The 22,124-nt window shown below is 46.9% G+C and overlaps 1 protein-coding gene across 1 annotated transcript in view; it reads right to left on the bottom strand.

The window, feature by feature from the left end:
- NFKB2 (nuclear factor kappa B subunit 2) overlaps positions 1-21,811 on the bottom strand; it is a 76,556-nt gene extending 54,745 nt beyond the window's left edge. Inside the window, exons 1-4 of the mRNA XM_040435329.1 lie at positions 21,485-21,811; positions 4,861-4,942; positions 1,746-1,786; positions 707-805 (exon numbers count right to left, since the gene is read on the bottom strand). Of these exons, the coding sequence (XP_040291263.1) occupies positions 707-805; positions 1,746-1,786; positions 4,861-4,942; positions 21,485-21,526 (264 nt within the window). The 5' untranslated portion in view covers positions 21,527-21,811. The remainder of the gene's footprint in view (positions 1-706; positions 806-1,745; positions 1,787-4,860; positions 4,943-21,484) is intronic.
- Between the last annotated feature and the right edge of the window lie 313 nt (positions 21,812-22,124).

Here is a 22,124-nt window from a genome sequence, read left to right as displayed (position 1 = left end):
TGAACAAAAATTGCACTAGTGCTAAAACAAGGCTGTGCCCCAACCAGTCATCTGCTGTAAAAGATGCACCCCTCGATACAATAAGTGGGTTAATAAGGTAGGTCTTTAGCAAGATAAACACAAAGTAAGATCTTGTTTGACAAAATTACAAGTACTGAATACATTTTTCTTGGTAACAGGTAAGGCTACTTTCACATCTGCGTTTTTGCTGGATCCGTCATGGATCAGCAAAAACGCATCCGTTAGGATAATACAACCGTCTGCATCCGTTATGAACGGATCCGGTTGTACTGTATTATCTCTAAAATGACTAAGACGGATCCGGCACTAAAACCATTATAAGTCAATGGGCGCCGGATCCGTTTTCTTTTCTGTCTGAGAAAACGGATCCTGCACCATTGACTTACATTGAGAGCCATGACGGATCCGTCTTGCTCCATATCCCATGATGCACCAAAAAACGCTGCTTGCAGAGCTTTTGTGTGCGTCATGGGAACACAACGGAACAAAATGCATTCTGGTGCACTGTGTTCCCTTCAGTTCAGTTTTGAAGCATTTCCTCCGGTTTTGAGATACTATGACGGATTTCAATACCGGAAAGTAGCCTAAATAATACTCCATTAAAAAGATATTTTATGTAGTTAAAATTCATGCAGTGAACAGTAACCTCGTACCCAATACTATACACAGCTTATAATGCACTTACTTTAACAGTAGGGTAGGTTTTCTTTCCTTTCTCACTGGAAGCTCCTGGTAGCCCTCCATGAGATGGCCCCTCACATACATAGCGGAATCGAAAGCCACGCTGTAAAAATCAATCTGTATAATACTTGAAAATGCATTATAATAGTCACTAAAACACCACTGCTCTATTGCCAACCATATGTATGAAAGAACTAGTTTCTCCTGTGACCCCCAGCCGCCTCTACCTAACTTACCCCACGGTTAAACAAATCAGGGGAATTGCCTTCATCTCTTTTTTCATTATGTAGTGGCAGGAGTGCTAGCAGCATGTAGAGGTGACAAATCCAAAGAATTAAAGGGGTTGTCCAGCATTTAGATATTAATGGCCTATCCTTTGGATTGGTGCGGGTGCCAGGTGTTTGCAAAAAAAAAAAAAAAAGCCAGAAACAGAGGTGAAAGCAGAAGGCTCTGTCCACTGTATAGCGCCTGCACCAGGGTACTGCAGATCAGCTCCTATTCACTGGTATGGGACAAAGCTGTAATACCCTGAACAGCCACTAGACGGAGCCCTCTACAGCTGATCATGGGGGTGCCAGAGGATAGGTCATCAATAGGTAAAATCTGAAATACCTCTTTAACCTCTGCGTGTTGATTTGAGTATTTAAAAAATAAATACCGGTAAATAAAAATCTCTGTACATTACATGTCTGAACACAAGGGGATGTCTCTATAGCACATTTTAAATGGAATTGCCTGATCTAATGCACTAAAAGTACTTAAAACTTTGTGAACCATACAGTATTTTCTAAATTTCTGCATAAATTTGACATAAAACAACGTCAGATTTTCACACATGTCGCTAAACGTTGCCAAAGATAACAAAATCAAACAAATAAAAAAAAAATTGACTTGGTGATTCATTTGAGGAAAATGATCCAATTTTATGTCTGTGAATGCTAAAAGTATGTGAATCTTTGCTTTCAGTATTTGGCGGGACCCCTTGTGCAGCAATAACTGTAGCTAAACGTCGCTGCCTTAGGAACATACCGTAACGTGCTTACCTGTTTGGGTTGTTCAATGATTGCCAAATAAGGACCATTTTCTGGAATGAGACAAAAAGTACATTGAGTGACACCATTCCCAGTCTATGGCGCTGAGGAACACTGCCGAGCACAGCGTTATGGCACCAGACTGGATCAAGAGACTAACAGAAAATGCATTCTAAATGTTGGTAGGGAATACTACTTGGAAGTGGATGGTTTACAAGCACCTCTTCAAAATAGGACTACAATACACAGAATCCTGCACTTCAAAGGCTGCTTTAGGCCTCATGCACACGACCGTTGTGTGCACCCGTGGCCGTTGTGCCGCTTTCCGTTTTTTTTCGCGGACCCATTGACTTTCAATGGGTCCGTGGAAAAATCGGAAAATGCACCGTTTTGCAGCCGCATCCGTGATCCGTGTTTCCTGGCCGTGAAAAAAATATGACCTGTCCTATTTTTTTCACGGCCAACGGTTCACGGACCCATTCAAGTCAATGGGTCCGTGAAAGAACACGGATGCACACAAGATTGGCATCCGTGTCCGTGATCCGTAGGTTAGTTTTTATACAGACGGATCCGAAGATCCGTCTGCATAAAAGCTTTTTCATAGCTTCGTGAAAACTCAGAACCGACAGTATATTCTAACACAGAAGCGTGCCCATGGTGATGGGGACGCTTCAGGTTAGAATATACTAAAAGAACTGTGTACATGACTGCCCCCTGCTGCCTGGCAGGTGCTGCCAGGCAGCAGGGGGCAGCCCCCCCCCCTGTAGTTAACACATTGGTGGCCAGTGTGGCCGGCCCCCCCCCCCCTCCCTCCCCTGTAGTTAACTCATTGGTGGCCAGTGCGGCCGCCCCCCCCCTCCCCTGTAGTTAACTCATTGGTGGCCAGTGGGCCCCCCCCTCCCCTGTAGTTAACTCATTGGTGGCCAGTGGGCCCCCCCCCCTCCCCTGTAGTTAACTCATTGGTGGCTAGTGGGCCCCCCCTCCCCTGTAGTTAACTCATTGGTGGCCAGTGGGCCCCCCCCCTCCCCTGTAGTTAACTCATTGGTGGCCAGTGGGCCTTCTCCCCTCCCTCCCCCTCCTAATTAAAATCTCCCCCCTATCATTGGTGGCAGCGGAGTGTACCGATCGGAGTCCCAGTTTAATCGCCGGGGCTCCGATCGGTAACCATGGCAACCAGGACGCTACTGCAGTCCCAGTTGCCATGGTTACTTAGCAATTTGTAGAACCATTATACTTACCTGCGAGCTGCGATGGTCTGCGTCCGGTCGGGAGCTCCTCCTACTGGTAAGTGACAGGTCCGGCCGGGAGCTCCTCCTACTGGTGACAGGTCATGTCACTTACCAGTAGGAGGAGCTCCCGGCCGGACCTGTCACTTACCAGTAGGAGGAGCTCCCGACCGGACCTGTCACTTACCAGTAGGAGGAGCTCCCGACCAGATGCAGACCATCGCAGCTCGCAGGTAAGTATAATGGTTCTACAAATTGCTAAGTAACCATGGCAACCGGGACTGCAGTAGCGTCCTGGTTGCCATGGTTACCGATCGGAGCCCCAGCGATTAAACTGGGAGTCCGATCGGTACACTCCGCTGCCACCAATGATAGGGGGGAGATTTTAATTAGGAGGGGGAGGGAGGGGAGAAGGCCCACTGGCCACCAACGAGTTAACTACAGGGGAGGGAGGGGGGGGCCCACTGGCCACCAACGAGTTAACTACAGGGGAGGGAGGGGGGCCGGCCGCACTGGCCACCAATGAGTTAACTACAGGGGAGGGGGGGGCCCACTGGCCACCAATGAGTTAACTACAGGGGAGGGGGGGGGGCGGCCGCACTGGCCACCAATAAGTTAACTACAGGGGAGGGAGGGGGGGGCGGCCACACTGCCCACCAATGTGTTAACTACAGGGGGGGGGGGGGGCTGCCCCCTGCTGCCTGGCAGCACCTGCCAGGCAGCAGGGGGCAGTCATGTACACAGTTCTTTTAGTATATTCTAACCTGAAGCGTCCCCATCACCATGGGAACGTCTCTGTGTTAGAATATACTGTCGGATTTGAGTTTCACGATGTAACTCAAATCCGACAGTATATTCTAACATAGAGGCGTTCCCATGGTGATGGGGACGCTTCAAGTTAAAATATACCATCGGATTGGAGAAAACTCCGATCCGATGGTATATTAACTCCTGACTTTACATTGAAAGTCAATGGGGGACGGATCCGTTTGAAATTGCACCATATTGTGTCAACGTCAAACGGATCCGTCCCCATTGACTTGCATTGTAATTCAGGACGGATCCGTTTGGCCCACGGTCAAGGAAGACCCACGGGCGAAAAAACGGTCACGGATCACGGAAAAACGGAACCCCGTTTTGCGGACCGCAAAAAAATACGGTCATGTGCATGAGGCCTTACTCTGGCAGAGACGTGTGTCATTTTATGTGTCTTTTTATGACAGCAGTTCATGGGGAACCATCCAGTCATCACAGATGTGGAAAGCACATGGATGATCCGGGTTCTTTCTGCATCCATAGGTCCATTCCGCAAAAAATACAACAAGGCCTATTCTTGGCTGTAAGATGCATCTAATCTATGATGAGGTGCATGCCTGGTCATAAATTAGGCGCATCCTCCAGCAGCTAAACTGAAATCTCATAGGTGCAGTAGATTTCTGCCTTCATTTGCGTCAGAAAACTGGTGTAAAATGATGGTAAATGTGCTGGGCCCACCCTCTTTTCAGCAAGTGGCAATGTTTGGTTATCAGTGTGGCGCAGTATTCGGTTCTCACTTACAATGCCACTTTTTTTTTTCAGGAGGAAGAAAAAAAACACAGCATGCTCCATTGGAGACATATGGCGGTACAGTAAAGTCCAATGAAATCTATAGGTGCTATAATGTGTAGACTGCAGACTACAATTCCTGTTTTTATGGATATTCAATAAAGCACAGGATTTTAAGAGGCATTAAAGTTTCTTCTTATGGAATTGATGTTGCCATAGGCTTATGATTTTCAGTGCCTCAGCTGCAGACTAGAAGCTGATGTAGTGGAGCATAGCTTTTGTACTGTGATACGGGTGCTATGTAGAGATGTGCATCAATAAGTGATATCTACAGGCGAGGAGATTTCATAACTTACGAATATCCGAATCAGGATCAGGGTTTTCCAGTAACTGTGAATAACCAAATCCATTTTCATCAAGATCCCCATTGTGAATAAGCTGTTGGGAGAGACATAAAAGAGTATACATTAGATTGGATCGTGAAGAGCAGCTCTGGTACATGTCTGATTACTGTGGCACAGCATGGGCTTGCATGTCAAGGACAACATTTGCATGGAGTTTGTATGTTCTCCCCGTGTTTGCGTGGGTTTGCTCCCAAACTCCAAAGGCATACTGATAGGGAACACCCCACTGGGGACAGCAAATGAGGAAAATGTCTGTAGAGTGGTGTAGAATATACACCATATCAGTGTATAAAATGATAATTAGGGCTGCACGATATGGGAATTTTGTGCGATTGCGATTAGGGCCCTAAAAATTGCGATAACGATGTGTGATGCAATATTTTAAGGGAATTGTGCTAGAGGTCTATTTGCTTGGATTTTCCCATATGAGCCGCTGACGCGGCTGGGTATGACATAGTTATGGGGGATCTGTGGATGACGCCGTGTTGTGGGGGATCTGTGGATGACGCCGTGTTGTGGGGGATCTGTGGATGACGCCGTGTTGTGGGGGATCTGTGGATGACGCCGTGTTGTGGGGGATCTGTGGATGACGCCGTGTTGTGGGGGATCTGTGGAGGACGCCGTGTTGTGGGGGATCTGTGGAGGACGCTGTTATGTGGGGGATCTGTGGAGGACGCTTATGGGGACCTGTGGATGGCACTGTTATGAGGTGGATCTGTGGAGGACGCTGTTATAGGGGATGTGTGCTATGACACATAGGGCCATGAGGGGGGCCAGCATAAGACATATAGCATCTTATGCTGGTTCCCCTCATGGCCCTATGTGTCCCCTCATGTGTCCTAAACTGCGCACATAACTGGCTTTGTGTTAGGTATTTTACTAGTGTGTGAAACAATCTCTCTCCTATTGAAAACATGGCCAGCCTCTGTACTATAAATGCTCTACAGTGAGCGGCAGCGAGCTAGCCGGCCGGCGCGTGACTGACGTCACTTAGTAACGCTCCTCCCACTTCAGGAAGCAGGAGCGTTACTAAGTGTTGTCAGTCACGCGCTGGCCCGCTCGCTCGCTGCCGTTAGCTGCAGTGCATTGCATTCATCGTGACAGTGAGTACAGAGGCTGGACCTGTTATCAATAGGAGAGAGATTGTTTCACACACTAGTAAAATACTTTACACGCAAAGCCAGTTATGTGCGCGGGGCCCCTTCGTATATAATCGCGGCATTTTCGGGTCGGCCAAATCGCCATATCGCATTTGCCTATTATCGCTATTCGATTATTTTGTTCGATTTATCGTGCAGCCCTAATAATAATAATAACAATAGCTTTTGTGTAGTGTCAGTAAGATCTGGAAAGTAAGGCAGCAGAAGACTGCTCATACCTCCATACAAATACATAAGGCTAACATTGTAAACCTGCTTTAACAGTGAAACTATTGCTCCAGTATGGCATTAGGATAAGGTTACAGGATGCAGCTAGAGGATTGATTATGGCTGACTGCTTACTCTTGCTGAATTAAGGGAATCACCAGTTAGAACAAAAACAAACAAAAAAATGAGAGCTCATGAAACACAGAGATGTGAGACTGCTGGGTGCTCTTCTTCCTCAAAACATTTGTAAGAAGTTCATGAGTGAGTCAGGTTCTCATAAGACGAGCCATGGGATTTCCAGGGTATGTCCAGTAAGGAGATCTCATCACTGGCACAACGGGATCATTACAGATCTACCTGCTGGACATAATGCCGGGAACTGCCAGATCCCCACTGACTATAATGTGATCCGGCCTCTTTATGGCATAATACTGCTGCATGATGCGGTTTTATGTCAGAACGCTGGATCTCCTAATGCTAGTGTAAACCTAGCGTAACTGAAGGGGGGTGTCCTTCAGGAGTCGCTGGTGCTGTCCCGGTGAGACTGCTCTGTACAGGTAACTTTTCAGCAGCTATTATCATTTTCACCACAGGCAGAATTGCATTGAAAGCAACACCGCTATGTAGATAACACAGGATCCACCATTCACAATAGGTGATATCAGCTCCCTCCTGACCTCTGCACAGGTCACAGAGCATGCCTAGAAAGCTCTCCCTCCAATGAGGTCCCCTCCTGACCATTGTGTCTATGGCCCATGTACCTGCTCTGAAAAGACATATTTTAGGCCCAGTGTGAAAACTGCAGGATGATTTTAATATTTTTAATATAGTGACATGAATTTTTTTTTAAAACACTCACCAAAAATTCTAGAAAATAACATATAGCAAGTACAGATGAAGCAAAGGGTTTTTGTTTGCTTCACCTATATTCACTGTAGTAAAAACCATGTGCGGTTATTGCCACACGCTACGCCTGGCAGCCTGGCTACACAGCGACAGTGTTCGAGGCCAGGTTCGCAGAGTAGCGCTGATCCCATAGAAATAAATAGGATTTGTCCGCCAGTTGTAAAAAAATCCAACAATGCTGGATTTTTAGCGAATGGCAATCCAATTCATTTCTATGGGATCACCACTACTCTGCGAACCTGGCCGTGCCGTGTAGCTGTATTCTTAAAGTGGTTAAAAAAAAAAACAATAACAGTGGTGGCGAACCTATGGCACGGTGCCAGAGGCAGCACTCAGAGCCCTCTCTGTGGGCACCCGTGCCCTGGAAAAAGTCTATGGTGTACAGATATGCAGATAGACTGTTCCTGCCATTCATCAGCGCAGGGCGCGCTATGGACAGCACAGGCAGTACACTGACTGTAGGCAGGCCATTATAGCTAAATGATAAAGTACATGGAAGATATACTAGATTGGTATTCAGGTTAATTTGCCGTGTTGGTACTGTGCGATAAGTGGGTTTTGTGTCACAGTTTTGGCACTCGGTCTCTAAAAAGGTCCGCCATCACTGCCCTATAATGACCACCCTAATGCCAGAGAACCTCATATAGGTGATACTTACACCGCTCTCCTGCACCGAGTCGCTCCTGATCCCCGCACATCTGCATCTCCCTGTCGCACAAAACATCCAGCGATGAGGGAGCAGCAAATAGCAGGCCATGATGGGGATGAGCCTCACTAGGGTCACTCGTGATGCTAGTGAGGCTCGCCCCTGTCGCAGCCTGCTATGGGCTGCCCAAAACCAGTGGATGGTTCATTCATCAGGTGATCTGCAGCACATTTACATGGGCCAATTATTGGGAAAGAGCATCTGTAGTAACATCCATTAGTGATAATCAGCCAGATAAGGGCCACATGTAAACCCGGCATCAGGCTCATTCACACCATCATCCTGCTGCAGTTTATCATAGTACATACTGTCCCTATATACCGTAAATCAGCTTCTCCCTGTCGCTCTTCATTCTCAATGACAAGCGCTTACTGTCCACTGTCCTGTATCTCCCAGTGGCTGGTTAGCGATGCAGTGTCGAGGATACAGAAGGATTATTCACTGCGCTGGCCACACTGATCAGTGTCAAAATAGCAGGGAGATAGGAGAGCAGAGTATGTATATAATACATACATACAGTCAGGTCCATGAATATTGGGACATCGACACAATTCTAACATTTCTGGCTCTATACACATACCACAATGGATTTGAAATGAAACGGACAAGATGGGCTTTAACTGCAGACTGTCAGCTTTAATTTGAGGGTATGTACATCCAAATCAGGTGAACGGTGTAGGAATTACAACAGTTTGCATATGTGCCTCCCACTTGTTCAGGGACCAAAAGTAATGGGACAGAATAATAATCATAAGGCTACTTTCACACTAGCGTCGGGGCTCCGCCTGTGAGTTCCGTTTGAAGGGTCTCACAAGCGGCCCGAACGCATCCGTCCAGCCCCAATGTATTCTGAGTGGATGCGGATCCGCTCAGAATGCATCAGTCTGGCAGCGTTCAGCCTCCGCTCCGCTCAGCAGGCGGCTTGCAGCGTTCGGGTGTCCGCCTGGCCGTGCGGAGGCAAACGGATCCGTCCAGACTTACAATGTAAGTCAATGGGGACGGATCCGTTTGAAGTTGACACAATATGGCTCAATTTTCAAACGGATCCGTTTCCCATTGACTTTCAATGTAAAGTCTGGACGGATCCGTCTGAACAACTTTCAGACTTAGAATTTTTTCTAAACTATAATTCAGACGGATCCGTTCTGAACGGATCCCAACGTCTGCATTATAGGAGAGGATCCGTCTGTGCAGACACCAGATGGATCCTCTCTGAACGCTAGTGTGAAAGTAGCCTAAATCAAACTTTCACTTTTTAATACTTGGTTGCAAATCCTTTTCAGTCAATGACAGCCTGAAGTCTGGAACGCATAGACATCACCAGACGCTGGGTTTCATCCCCGGTGATGCTCTGCCAGGCCTCTACTGCAACTGTCTTCAGTTCCTGCTTGTTCTTGGGGCATTTTCCCTTCAGTTTTGTTTTCAGCAAGTGAAATGCATGCTCAATCGGATTCAGGTCAGGTGATTGACTTGGCCATTGCATAACATTCCACTTCTTTCCCTTAAAAAAAACTCTTTGGTTGCTTTTGCGGTATGCTTTGGGTCTTTGTCCATCTGCACTGTGAAGCGCCGTCCAATGAGTTCTGAAGCATTTGGCTGAATATGAGCAGATAATATTGCCCGAAACTTCAGAATTCATCCTGCTGCTTTTGTCAGCAGTCACATCATCAATAAATACAAGAGAACCAGTTCCATTGGCAGCCATACATGCCCATGCCATGACACTACCACCACCATGCTTCACTGATGAGGGGGTATGCTTAGGATCATAAGCAGTTCCTTTCCTTCTCCATACTCTTCTCTTCCCATCACTCTGGTACAAGTTGATCTTGGTCTCATCTGTCCATAGGATGTTGTTCCAGAACTGTGAAGGCTTTTTTAGATGTCGTTTGGCAAACTCTAATCTGGCCTTCCTGTTTTTGAGGCTCACCAATGGTTTACATCTTGTGGTGACCCCTCTGTATTCACTCTGGTGAAGTCTTCTCTTGATTGTTGACTTAGACACACATACACCTACCTCCTGGAGAGTGTTCTTGATTTGGTCAACTGTTGTGAAGGGTGTTTTCTTCACCAGGGAAAGAATTCTTCGGTCATCCACCACAGTTGTTTTCCGTGGTCTTCTGGGTCTTTTGGTGTTGCTGAGCTCACGGATGCGTTCCTTCTTTTTAAGAATGTTCCAAATAGTTGTTTTGGCCACGCCTAATGTTTTTGTTATCTTTCTGATGGGTTTGTTGTGTTTTTTCAGCCTAATGATGGCTTGCTTCACTGATAGTGACAGCTCTTTGGATCTCATCTTGAGAGTTGACAGCAACAGATTCCAAATGCAAATAGCACACTGGAAATAAACTCTGGACCTTTTATCTGCTCATTGTAATTAGGATAATGAGGGGATAACACACACCTGGCCATGGAACAGCTGAGAAGCCTATTGTCCCAATACTTTTGGTCCCTTAACAAGTGGGAGGCACATATGCAAACTGTTGTAATTCCTACACCGTTCACCTGATTTGGATGTAAATACCCTCAAATTAAAGCTGACAGTCTGCAGTTAAAGCACATCGTGTTCGTTTCATTTCAAATCCATTGTGGTATGTGTATAGAGCCAAAAATGTTAGAATTGTGTCGATGTCCCAATATTTATGGACCTGACTGTATATAGCAGGGAGGGGAAAAGAATCTACCCCAGCTGCCTTTATGGATATGCCTTAATAATGCTAACTTAGAGAGCGCTGCTAAGAGGAAACTTTAGAGCAGTTTTTCACATAGAAAAGTGAAAAAATAAAATAAAATCTGCAAAGTAAGGCCTCATGCACACGACCGTTGTGTGCATCCGCGGCCGTTGTTCCGTTTTCCGTTTTTTTTTGCGGACCCATTGATTTTCAATGGGTCCGTGAAAAAAAATAAATAAATAAATAAAAAAAATAAAAATAAAAAAAATCGGAAAATGCACCGTTTTGTAGCCGCATCCGTGATCCGTGTTTCCTGTCCGTCAAAAAAATAGGACCTGTCCAATTTTTTTGACGGACAACGGTTCACGGACCCATTCAAGTCAATGGGTCCGTGAAAGAACACGGATGCACACAAGATTGGCATCCGTGTCCGTGATCCGTAGGTTACTTTAATACAGACGGATCCGAAGATCCGTCTGCATAAAAGCTTTTTAGATCTGATTTTTCACTTCGTGAAAACTCAGATCCGACAGTATATTCTAACACAGAGACGTTCCCATGGTGATGGGGACGCTTCAGGTTAGAATATACTAAAAGAACTGTGTACATGACTGCCCCCTGCTGCCTGGCAGCAGGGGGCAGATCCCCCCCCCTGTATTTAACTCATTGGTGGCCAGTGCGGCCCCCCCCCTCCCTCCCCTGTATTTAACTCATTGGTGGCCAGTGCGGCCGCCCCCCCCTCCCTCCCTCCCTTGTATTTAACCCATTGGTGGCCAGTGCGGCCGGCCCGCCTCCCTCCCTCCGTTCCGATCAGAGTCCCAGTTTAATCGCTGGGGCTCCGATCGGTTACCATGGCAGCCAAGACGCTACTGCAGTCCTGGCTGCCATGGTTACTTAGCAATTTTAGAAGCATTATACTTACCTGCGATGTCTGTGACCGGCCGGGCGCTCCTCCTACTGGTAAGTGAAAGGTCTGTGCCTGTGCGGCGCATTGCTTATAGAACAGACCTTTCACTTACCAGTAGGAGGAGCGCCTGGCCGGTCACAGACATCGCAGGTAAGTATAATGCTTCTAAAATTGCTAAGTAACCATGGCAGCCAGGACTGCAGTAGCGCCCTGGTTGCCATGGTTACCGATCGGAGTCGATTAAACTGGGACTCCGATCGGAACTCTCCGCTGCCACCAATGGTGGGGTGTCGGTCATTTTAATTAGGGGGGGGGAAGGGGCGGCCGCACTGGCCACCAATGTGTTAAATACAAGGGAGGGAGGGGGGGCCGGCCGCACTGGCCACCAATGTGTTAAATACAAGGGAGGGAGGGGGGCCCACTGGCCACCAATGAGTTAATTACAGGGGAGGGGGGGGGCCGACCGCACTGGACACCAATGTGTTAACTACAGCAGGGGGCAGTCATGTACACAGTTCTTTTAGTATATTCTAACCTGAAGCATCCCCATCACCATGAGAACGCCTCTGTGTTAGAATATTCTGTCGGATCTGAGTTTCACGATCTAACTCAAATCCGATGGTATATTCTAACATAGAGGCGTTCCCATGGTGATGGGGACGCTTCAAGTTAAAATATACCATCGGATTGGAGAAAACTCAAATCCGATGGTATAATAGGGACTCCTGACTTTACATGGAAAGTCAATGGGGACGGATCCGTTTGCAATTGCACCATATTGTGTCAACGTCAAACGGATCCGTCCCCATTGACTTGCATTGTAAGTCAGGACGGATCTGTTTGGCTCCGCACAGCCAGGCGGACACCAAAACGACTTTTTTTTCATGTCCGTGGATCCTCCAAAAATCAAGGAAGACCCACGGACGAAAAAACGGTCACGGATCACGGAACAACGGAAATCCGTTTTGCGGACCGCAAAAAAAAACGGTCGTGTGCATGAGGCCTTAATGTCTAATGCCACACTTTATTTAAGAATAAAGTGCTTTAGATGGCTCTCCTTTAATTTATTGAGGGCGACATTGGTATTTTAAGTGCTATGCAATGCTGACGTTGTTTTGCCTTTTTTGCAGGTCTGTGGAGCACAGCACATGCCGGCTGACGTCACATATGATACTCTGGGTTCTGTGCTGTGGACTTTGCTCTCAATTGGTATGAGCGTAGCGCCGTATCTAACCACCAATGTCGTGTTATACTGGAGGTGACGTCAGTTTAAGGCCTCATGCACACGACAGTATTTTTTTCACGGTCCGCAAAACGGGGTTCCGTTGTTCCGTGATCCGTTTCAGTTTTTGTTTCCGTGTGTCTTCCTTGATTTTTGGAGGATCACCAGACATGAAGGAAAGTGAAAAAAAAATCTAAGTCAAGTTTGCCTTGCAAATGATAGGATAAAAAAAAACGGACGCGGATGACAATCTTGTGTGCCTCCGTGTTTTTTCACGGACCCATTGACTTGATTGGGTCCGCGAACCGTTGTCCGTGAAAAAAAATAGGACAGGTCATTTTTTTTTGACGGACTGGAAACACGGATCACGGACGCGGATGACAAACGGTGCATTATCCAAGTTTTCAACGGACCCATTGAAAGTCAATGGGTCCACAGAAAAACACAGAAAACGGAACAACGGACACGGAACACAACAACGGTCGTGTGCATGAGGCCTAGGGGTCCATTCACATGTCCATAGTATATTGGCGGAGCCATGGCTCGGAAGTTCGGGGCCTAAGCCCGGAAGTTCGGACCCTAAGCCCGGAAGTTCGGGGCCTAAGCCCAGAAGTTCGGGGCCTAAGCCCAGAAGTTCGGGGCCTAAGCCCGGAAGTTCGGGGCCTAAGCCCGGAAGTTCGGGCCCGCTCTCTCCACATCTCTTCCAGCCCCAAAGCGAATGAATGGGTCTGCACCCGTTCCGATATTGCGGAACGGATGCGGACCCATTTGCGGACGTGTGAATGGACCCTAAGGGATGTACGCCATGGCCATTTCCCTATATACAGTTAGGTCCAGAAATATTTGGACAGTGACACGATCTTCATGATTTGGGCTCTACAGGCCACCACATTGGATTTGAAAGCAAATAACTGAGATGCAGTTGAAGTGTAGACTTTCAGGTTTAATTCAAGGGGTTGAACAAAAATATCCTGTGAAACAATTAAGAATACAGCCATTTTTCTACAAAGCCTCCTCAGTTCAGGGGCTCAAAAGTAATTGGACAAATTAACATTAACATCTTTGTGGAGAATCCTTTGCAGGCAATGACTGCCTTAAAGGGGTTATCCAATCCTATAACCCCCCCCCCCCCATCCCCAATATGCCAGGCCCCCCACACTGAATATACTTACCTGGCTCCCTGTGCCACTCATGGTCTCTGCACTGTCGCTGATGCTTCTCCCCGTGCGCAGATGAAAACATCCGGTGTCGAGGGGGAGCAGCCAATGGCAGATCGCGGGTGATGCTAGGGAGGCTCATCCCCCCCCCCCCCGACTTCGGATGTTTTCATCTGCGCACGGGGAGAAGCAGCAGCGCCAGTGCAGGGACCAGGAGTGGCGCAGGGAGCCGGGACCCAGGTAAGTATATTCAGTGTGGGGGGCCCGGCATATTGGGGGGCTTTTTATAGGATTGGATAACCCCTTTAAAAAGGAAATGTGTCATCAGAAAATGACCTATTGTTTAAATCATGTTTTTTTTTGTAAAACATTTTATTAATTTTGGTCAAATAAAGCATACAGAAACACCAATCCAGGTTCATCATGTGCACAGCTGGTTAAGTTTCAATGATTACACATTTCTGATAAGGTATATAGCACAATGAAAGTATATTGTGAATCTTTGCTTCTTTTACTTGAACCTCCCCCCCCATCCGGACATGTATCTTTCCCCGTTCTTATCATATATACCTCTTATATAATGATTAAACTGCTTTCAAATTTCCTAGTTTTCCATTCAGGTCTGCAACCAAATACCATTCTGTATATTGGAAATTTTTCATAAGCTGAATTTCTCCATCTGACAAGTGTTTGCTAATATGAATTTTCCATTTGTCAAGAAAATGTGTTGCTCTACATTGTTTTTGTTTTTCCACTTCTAACTGATCCATCAATAAAAAGTATCTCGTTTGTACAGTATCTGTATCTCAGCGTCCGAGGGTACGTTTGGCTTTAACCATGAGCATAGTAAACACCTAAGTGCTACTAGTAATGCCCCATCTACCAACCTAGGGACTATTACTTTCTCTGGGAAACTATAAAACAGGACTACTAAGGGTTCACAAGGCAGGTCCACTTGCCAAACTTTTTAAATCCAGGATACAATCCCTTTCTAGCAAGTTTGAACTTGTGGGCAGTCCCATATTAAATCATGTTTTTATGTTTAACATATTTTTTAAGAGTTTTTGGTGATGTATTACACATATTTAAACAAAAACCATATACTTCCTGCAGTTTTTGCACTGGCCACTAAGAATAATAATTGGCGCCACTTCTTGGTCTGTATAGATCACTTTACTGCAGTTATATACTATTCTAATCCTGCCTGTAATGATAAGGAGATATCCCCTCTGTGAACAGAAAAGGCTACTTTCACACTAGCGGCAGGACGGATCAGACAGGCTGTTCACCATGTCGGATCCATCCTGCCGCTATTTTGCTGTGCCGCCGGACCACCGCTCCGTCCCCATTGACTATAATGGGGACGGGGCGGAGCTCCGGCGCAGCACGGCAGTGCACGGCGAAAGGCCGCCGGACTAAAACTACTGCATGTCCGACTTTTTAGTCCGCAAACTGCCGTGCTGCGCTGGAGCTCCGCCCCCGTCCCCATTATAGTCAATGGGGACGGAGCGGCGGTCCGGCGAAATAGCGGCAGGACGGATCCGACAGGGTGAACAGCCTGTCGGATCCGTCCTGACGCTAGTGTGAAAGTACCCTAAGGCAGGATCTATCATCCACAACAGGTGATTGTCAAAGCTCATCTATTCTTTCCTTGTACAATGACCTCTGCACAGGTCACAGAGCACGCCCCTCTATGAGTCTCTCATAGAGGTCAATGAGGTCCCCTCCAGACCATTGTGTCTATGGACCATGGGGTTGGCGTAAAGCAAAAAAAAATATGTATGCTGTGTAAACACTATTAAGAACAGCTCCAGCAAGATGGCCGCTCCCATAATCCTGTTCAGGAAATAGAGTAAAAAACTGTAGTGAGAAAATAAAAACAGATTAGGGAAAAAAAAAAGATGTGTTGCTGCTATCTGGACTTCACTGGCAGAAAACATTTTTGGTGGCACATTTCCTTTAAAGAGTAACTAAACTTTTGATTTAAGTTTTTAGCAAAATGTCCCTAGTGCCCTAACAACACATTTTCTTTTTGTAATATACTTTATTAAGGCATTTTGAATTTTTAATAGACTTTTCGTCCCCTAAAGCGAACCTTTCCCTGTGCGCTTAAAATCCTCTTTTCTGCACACCGCTGACTTCTCAGTGGTGTACGGAATATGGAGTTTACAGTTTCTCAATGGGGCCGCAGCACAGGGAGTACGGGCAGGAGCACACTTTGCGCTCCTGCCCGTGGCCCCCGGATGTTTACTAAATGCTGGCATAGCACATGGGTACCCTGTAACCATGTGCTTTGCCAGGATGAGCGGAGCGGGCTCCAGCCTGTGCCTGATTTGCTAAGCTTTGCTAAGTCCTGCATGTTAGCTTTTATCTTAGCGAAGCTAATCCTGGCATAGCAGATGATTACAGGGTACCCATGTGCAAAAAAACGGATCAGCATTTTTGTGGACAGCATACGGCCGTCTGAATGAGCCCTAAGGCTGCGCTCATATATCCATTTCAGAGATCTGGCTGCCTGATCCGGCACAAATGCCGGCTGGCCACAAAAATGCTGCATTTATGCCGGAAATCGGCCAGATTACTTGCAGGGTGGTCGTAACCATGGAAACGAGCAGGGTATACTGTGATGGGAAAATAAATCCAGCCAGGGAAGGAAACAATATGGTCAATCACAGTACAGTAGAAAGTGGCTTGTATTAATTTTCTCTACATGATAAAGGCGGTTTGCTGAAGTGACACATCCCCTTTAACCATCAGTTGTGCTCACTTTGCATCAGTTCCCCCAGGTTTCAGTTATTTTTGTCCTTCCTGTTGTACTTTTTCTCCAGTCAAAAATAACTAAAACCTGACGAAACTGAGAACTGCTAAAATAAAATGGATCTTTTTCAGTTTCTTTTTTCTCACAGAATAATGGCTAACCATACATGATGCGACGCTGGCAGCGGGATCTGCATGTGGCTCAGGTCTAAATGCCACAGGTGTCAGACACCAATTACAGGTGCGGCTGGGCAATTAGCGCTGCGCAGTCTAAATAGACATAGACAAGATGAATGAAAATAGCCGATAACAATGTTACAAATGAGGAGGAATCAAAACACAAAAGGTGGTTATGCCAGCTTTTGGCATAATGCCCGGGCTACACTGCGGCATTTTGTAGTGCAACTGGTTTTAAAGGGGTTATCCAACCCCTATAATGCCCCCCCAAATTCCCAGGTCCCTTCAACAGCTTGTACTTACCTTGCTCCCCGGCACCCGCATCGCTTCTGATGCCTACATGGCCACCCCTGCATCTGGCAATGGGGGGGGGGGGGCAATAGCAGGCCACGACAGGGACGAGCCACCCCACCCTCACCCACGATATCATCCTGCGTTTGGCTAAACCCTCTCCCCCCCTCCCGGTCACCAGATGTTTTCAGCCACACAACAGGGAGATGCAGCAGTGGCCATCAGAAGCAACAAGGTAGGGTAAGTACATTGTGTGTGAGGGGCCCGGGCATGTGGGGGGGCATTATAGGGGATGGACTTTAACTTTAACTAGACCCTTTAACTATTGAACTACAGCTACAGTCTAGGAATCGACCGATTATCGGTTTTACCGATATTATCGGTCGATATTCAGGATTTTGAACGTTATCGGTATCGGCATCTATTTTGCCGATATTCCAATAACGTATGGGGAACACAGATCGCGCTGCTGTCAGCGCTCTCCGTGCTCTCTCAGCAGCACAGAGGAGAAGGAAGCAGTGCCTCCCTCCCCCCTGTGCCGCTGCTGCCACCAATGAGAGGAGGGAGGAGAAGAGGAGGGGCGGGGCTGTGGCCACTGAGCCACCAATGAAGATAACTCTCTCATTAATTCATATACAGGAGGCGGGAGCTGGCTGCAGAATCACATAGCCGGATCCCGACCTCTATGAGCGGTAGCTGCGATCAGCGGCAGTTAACCCCGCAGGTGCTGCACCTGAGGGGTTAACTACCGCAGATCGCAGCTACTCGTCATAGAGGTCGGGAGCCGGCTATGTGATTCTGCAGCCAGCTCTCGCCTCCTGTATATGAATTAATGAGCGTTATCTTCATTGGTGGCGCAGTGCGCCCCCCCACCCAAAACCCCCCAGTATTAATCATTGGTGGCGCAGTGCGCCCCCCCCCCCCCCAAAACCCCCCAGTATTAATCATTGGTGGCGCAGTGCGCCCCCCCCCCCCCCAAAACCCCCCAGTATTAATCATTGGAGGTGCAGTGCGCCCCCCCCAAACCCAGTATTAATCATTGGTGGCGCAGTGCGCCCCCCCACTCAAGCCCCCCAGTATTATTCATTGGTGGCAGTGGCCACAGGGTCCCCTCTCCCCTCCTCCTCAGTGGAAGTTCCAATCGGAGCCCCAGCAGTGTAAGCCTGGACATTGGTTACCATGGCAGCCAGGACACAATTGAAGCCCTGGCTGCCATAATCAGCTCCCTGCTGCCCTGTGCACAAAGCACAGAGCAGCAGGGACAGTGTGAGGTCCTATTCAGCCTAATAGAGATCTATCAGGGTGAATAGGACAAGGGTTCTAGTCCCTAAGGGAGCTAATAGTAAAAAAATATATTAAAAAAAACACCTAAATATTAATTATAAATAAAAAAGAAAGATTTACAAAAGAAACCTACACGTTAACAATAAACATATTCATTTTCAGCAGATGTGTGTAGGAATTTTTTATATAATTTTTTTTTTAATGAAAATTCACAGAATATTGGTATAAATTATCGGCTATCGGCCTGAAAGTTTAAAGATTATCGGTATCGGCCCTAAAAAATCATTATCAATATTAAATATTTTGTCGCATGGGCACTTTATGGCCGTGCTTTCCACTTGGTAGTGATGAGGGAGTGAGAGGGGCCAGACAGGGCACTGGGCCCAACTCATTTACTTATCTTTTATGCCTTGAAAAAGAAGTCAAAGCGGAGTGAAAACTACTCCAGTCAGGGGCCGGCGCTGCTTTTACTTTTTCTTGATTAGGGTCCATTAACACATCCGTAAAATGGGTCCGCAACGGGTGCGGACCCATTCATTCTCAATTGCGGAGGAATGGATGCCGAGAGCACACAGTGTGCTATACGCATTTCCGGAGCGCTGCCCCGATCTTCCGGTCCGCAGCTCCGGAAAAAATAAAGCATGTCCTATTCTTGTCCGCAATTGCCGCAATTGCGGACAAGAATAGGCAGTTCTATGGGGGTGCCGGCCAGTTGTATTGCGGATCCGCGTGAATGGACCCTTAAAAGAGATTTCCTGTCCCAATTCTGATGAGATAAGCCACAGATTTTTGGTTTCCCCTGCTCTCAGACGGCATGTGCAGCCCTCTCCACTTCAGTCTATGGGAGATATGGAAAGTCAGCACACTACTGATGGGCACATATTTAATCGACGGGAAAATCCCTTTAACCTTTATTCACACAATGCTGGAAAACCCCTTTAAAACAAGTATTACTTGTAAGTAGTAAAGTAATGATCAGTGAGAAGGTCCCTAAAGAGAAATGTATACCTTCTATGTATGGAGCAGGCAAGTACTAGCTAGTGAAGGGGATTCCACCCCCATTTTTTCAGTTTTCTTTTGTTCCCATGATGCTTCTCTTTCTTCCATCATGGCTGGTATCTGGATGCAAACATACTCAACAAAGTCGAAATCCATGGTGAATCCTCAGATTTTGCTGCAGGTTTCACCTTAAACATCGCAAAGTGTGAACTCTGTGGTGCAGCTTTTCCACTCGGGAATGAGCACACTGCAGAGCCCAAGACAAGCTCCCGTGGCGGAGCCCCAAGACGAGCTCCCGCGGCGGAGCCGAAAATGCCTATTTGGACAAGAATAGGCATTTCTAACATAAGGCGGGAGGTGCACAGCCAGTATCTGTGTTTTGCGGGACCGCAAAACGGATACAGTGGTGTGCATGAGGCCTTATACTGCAGATCCTATACTGCCTAAGGCCTCTTTCACACGACCGTATGGCTTTTTCAGTGTTTTGCGGTCCGTTTTAAACGGATCCGTTGTTCCGTTTTTTGTTTCCGTTCCGTTTTTCCGTATGGCATATACAGTATACAGTAATTTCATAGAAAAAATTGGGCTGGGCATAACATTTTCAATAGATGGCAACGCAAAAAACGGAACGGATACGGAAGACATACGGATGCATTTCCGTATGTGTTCCGTTTTTTTGCGGACCCATTGACTTGAATGGAGCCACGGAACGTGATTTGCGGGCAATAATAGGACATGTTCTATCTTTTAACGGAACGGAAAAACGGAAATATGGAAACGGAATGCATACAGAGTACATTCCGTTTTTTTTGCGGAACCATTGAAATGAATGGTTCCGTATACGGACCGTATACGGAACGCAAAAAAAAGCCCGCAAAACGGAGAAAAAAAAAACGGTCGTGTGAAAGAGGCCTAAGGCAAATCCTCAGCATGAACTTCGGGGGGTGTTTTTGGTTTGTGTTGCTGTGCCAAAGTTATGACGATTGTGCTTGGTTTTATTACATTTGGCGAAAGTGCAATGTGGTCAGTGAAAGTACCTGGGTTGTCGCACATCATAAAGGAGACATGGGGGGTTAGATTTATCAAACTGGTGTAAAGTAGAACTGGCTTAGTTGCCCATAGCAACCAGATTCCACCTTTCACTTTCCAAAGGAGCTGTGAAAAATGAAAGGTGGAATCTGATTGGTTGCTATGGGTAACTAGGCCAGTTCTACTTCACACCTGTTTGATAAATGACCCCATAATCTGTAATCCTTTTCACTCCACTTCAGAAAGTGGTGAGGTTCACCAAATGTGGCAAAAATTTGGCCAAATGTCACAAAAACATGCTTGAATGTGTCGCACGCAACCTCTTATTGGTTACGCCACAAAACAGGTGTAGCAGATATTATTATTTATTATTAAAGCGCCATTCATTCCATAGCGCTGTACATATGAGATATGATAAATGACGCCTTAAATTCCTTACCTGCCTGGCACAACCAAATATAAACTGTGCTTGAACATAAGGGGCCACAGATTGTGACACCTGCACCAGCGCTCCGGTGTATCGTCTTTAAATAGCCCCTTTTACGTAGACTACCGTATATAATTCCTGGTATTTATAATAATCCCAATACTGCAGACAGGGCAAACACACAGGAACATGTACCGATTTGCTGCGCTCCAACATGACGGGCTGTAAGCCAGCCATTTTTATCGCTAAAGCGATATAACACACATCACAGCTGCTTCAGACATTGCCATAGCGAGCGCCACGTTCTGGAAATGCTGCGTGCCAAACTAAGGCTATCCAGGAACCCTCCTTGGCACATGCAGCGTGCATAACCTGTAGACAATCACGTAATACCGTACAATCCATACCACCCATGGTATCATGAAAAGGCCACAGCCACCAATCAGGTTGAGGCTTTTATTTCTAAAGAGCTGCTTAGAAATGAGAGCTGGCATCTGATTGGCTGCTGGGGCAAATACACCAATTTCTTCTGCACCAGTTTAGACAGGTGTCCCCCATTGACAAGTGCCATAAACTAATATGGTGTCACTCAGCTCTGCTGGGGAGGGTAGTCCACAGCAGCTGGGAGTTGTAGTCCCACAGATTGCTGACCCCTTACAAAGGAGAGAAGGCTCTTACCATATTCACAGACTCACACGGCTCCATTTTAAAGACGGACATGTGGTAATTCCTTTACTTCTGCCAGAGAACTGTTCAGAAAAGATGTCCCCAGTAAAATATGAGGAGACTTCCAAGACTGGTCACCTACAGCCCGGAACGTCTTGAAGTGCGCCTCTGCGAGCAGCCCGGGTGACAATGACCGGACTGCGTTTCTGAAGAAAATTTTTAGGGGAAAAACAACTGCACAGGGAGAAAAGGGCAACAGTTCTGAGAAGGCAGTGTAAAAGGCAAATAATGGGAGGGGAGAAAGTCGGAGCCGAGGAAAGTCCCTAAAATACCAGCTCTACAGTCAGAAGTGACGTGCGCGGGATCACGTGACTACCCGGCAGAGCAGGAAGCGGAGGGCTCGTCAGGAGCTCTCGTCTCCCTCAGCTGGTCCTCTGGGCCCGGGAAAGCAGGGTGACTTCCACATCTACAGGTGCAATTGAAGGGGGTTTAGTGTAAAATTGACTAGGAATTAAGGTAAATAAAAAATACTAAAACGTCCTCACTGCCTCCAAGACCAACTACATGACTGCTGCAGCCAAACCGTGGCCTCAACAGTGCAGCACAAGATCCATTAGGTCAGTGGTTGACTGTAGTGGTCACATGGGTGTAC

Source organism: Bufo bufo, chromosome 6 (genome assembly GCF_905171765.1).
Source record: "Bufo bufo chromosome 6, aBufBuf1.1, whole genome shotgun sequence".
Taxonomy (NCBI): Eukaryota; Metazoa; Chordata; class Amphibia; order Anura; family Bufonidae; genus Bufo; species Bufo bufo.
This window is presented reverse-complemented; position numbering and strand designations above follow the sequence as displayed.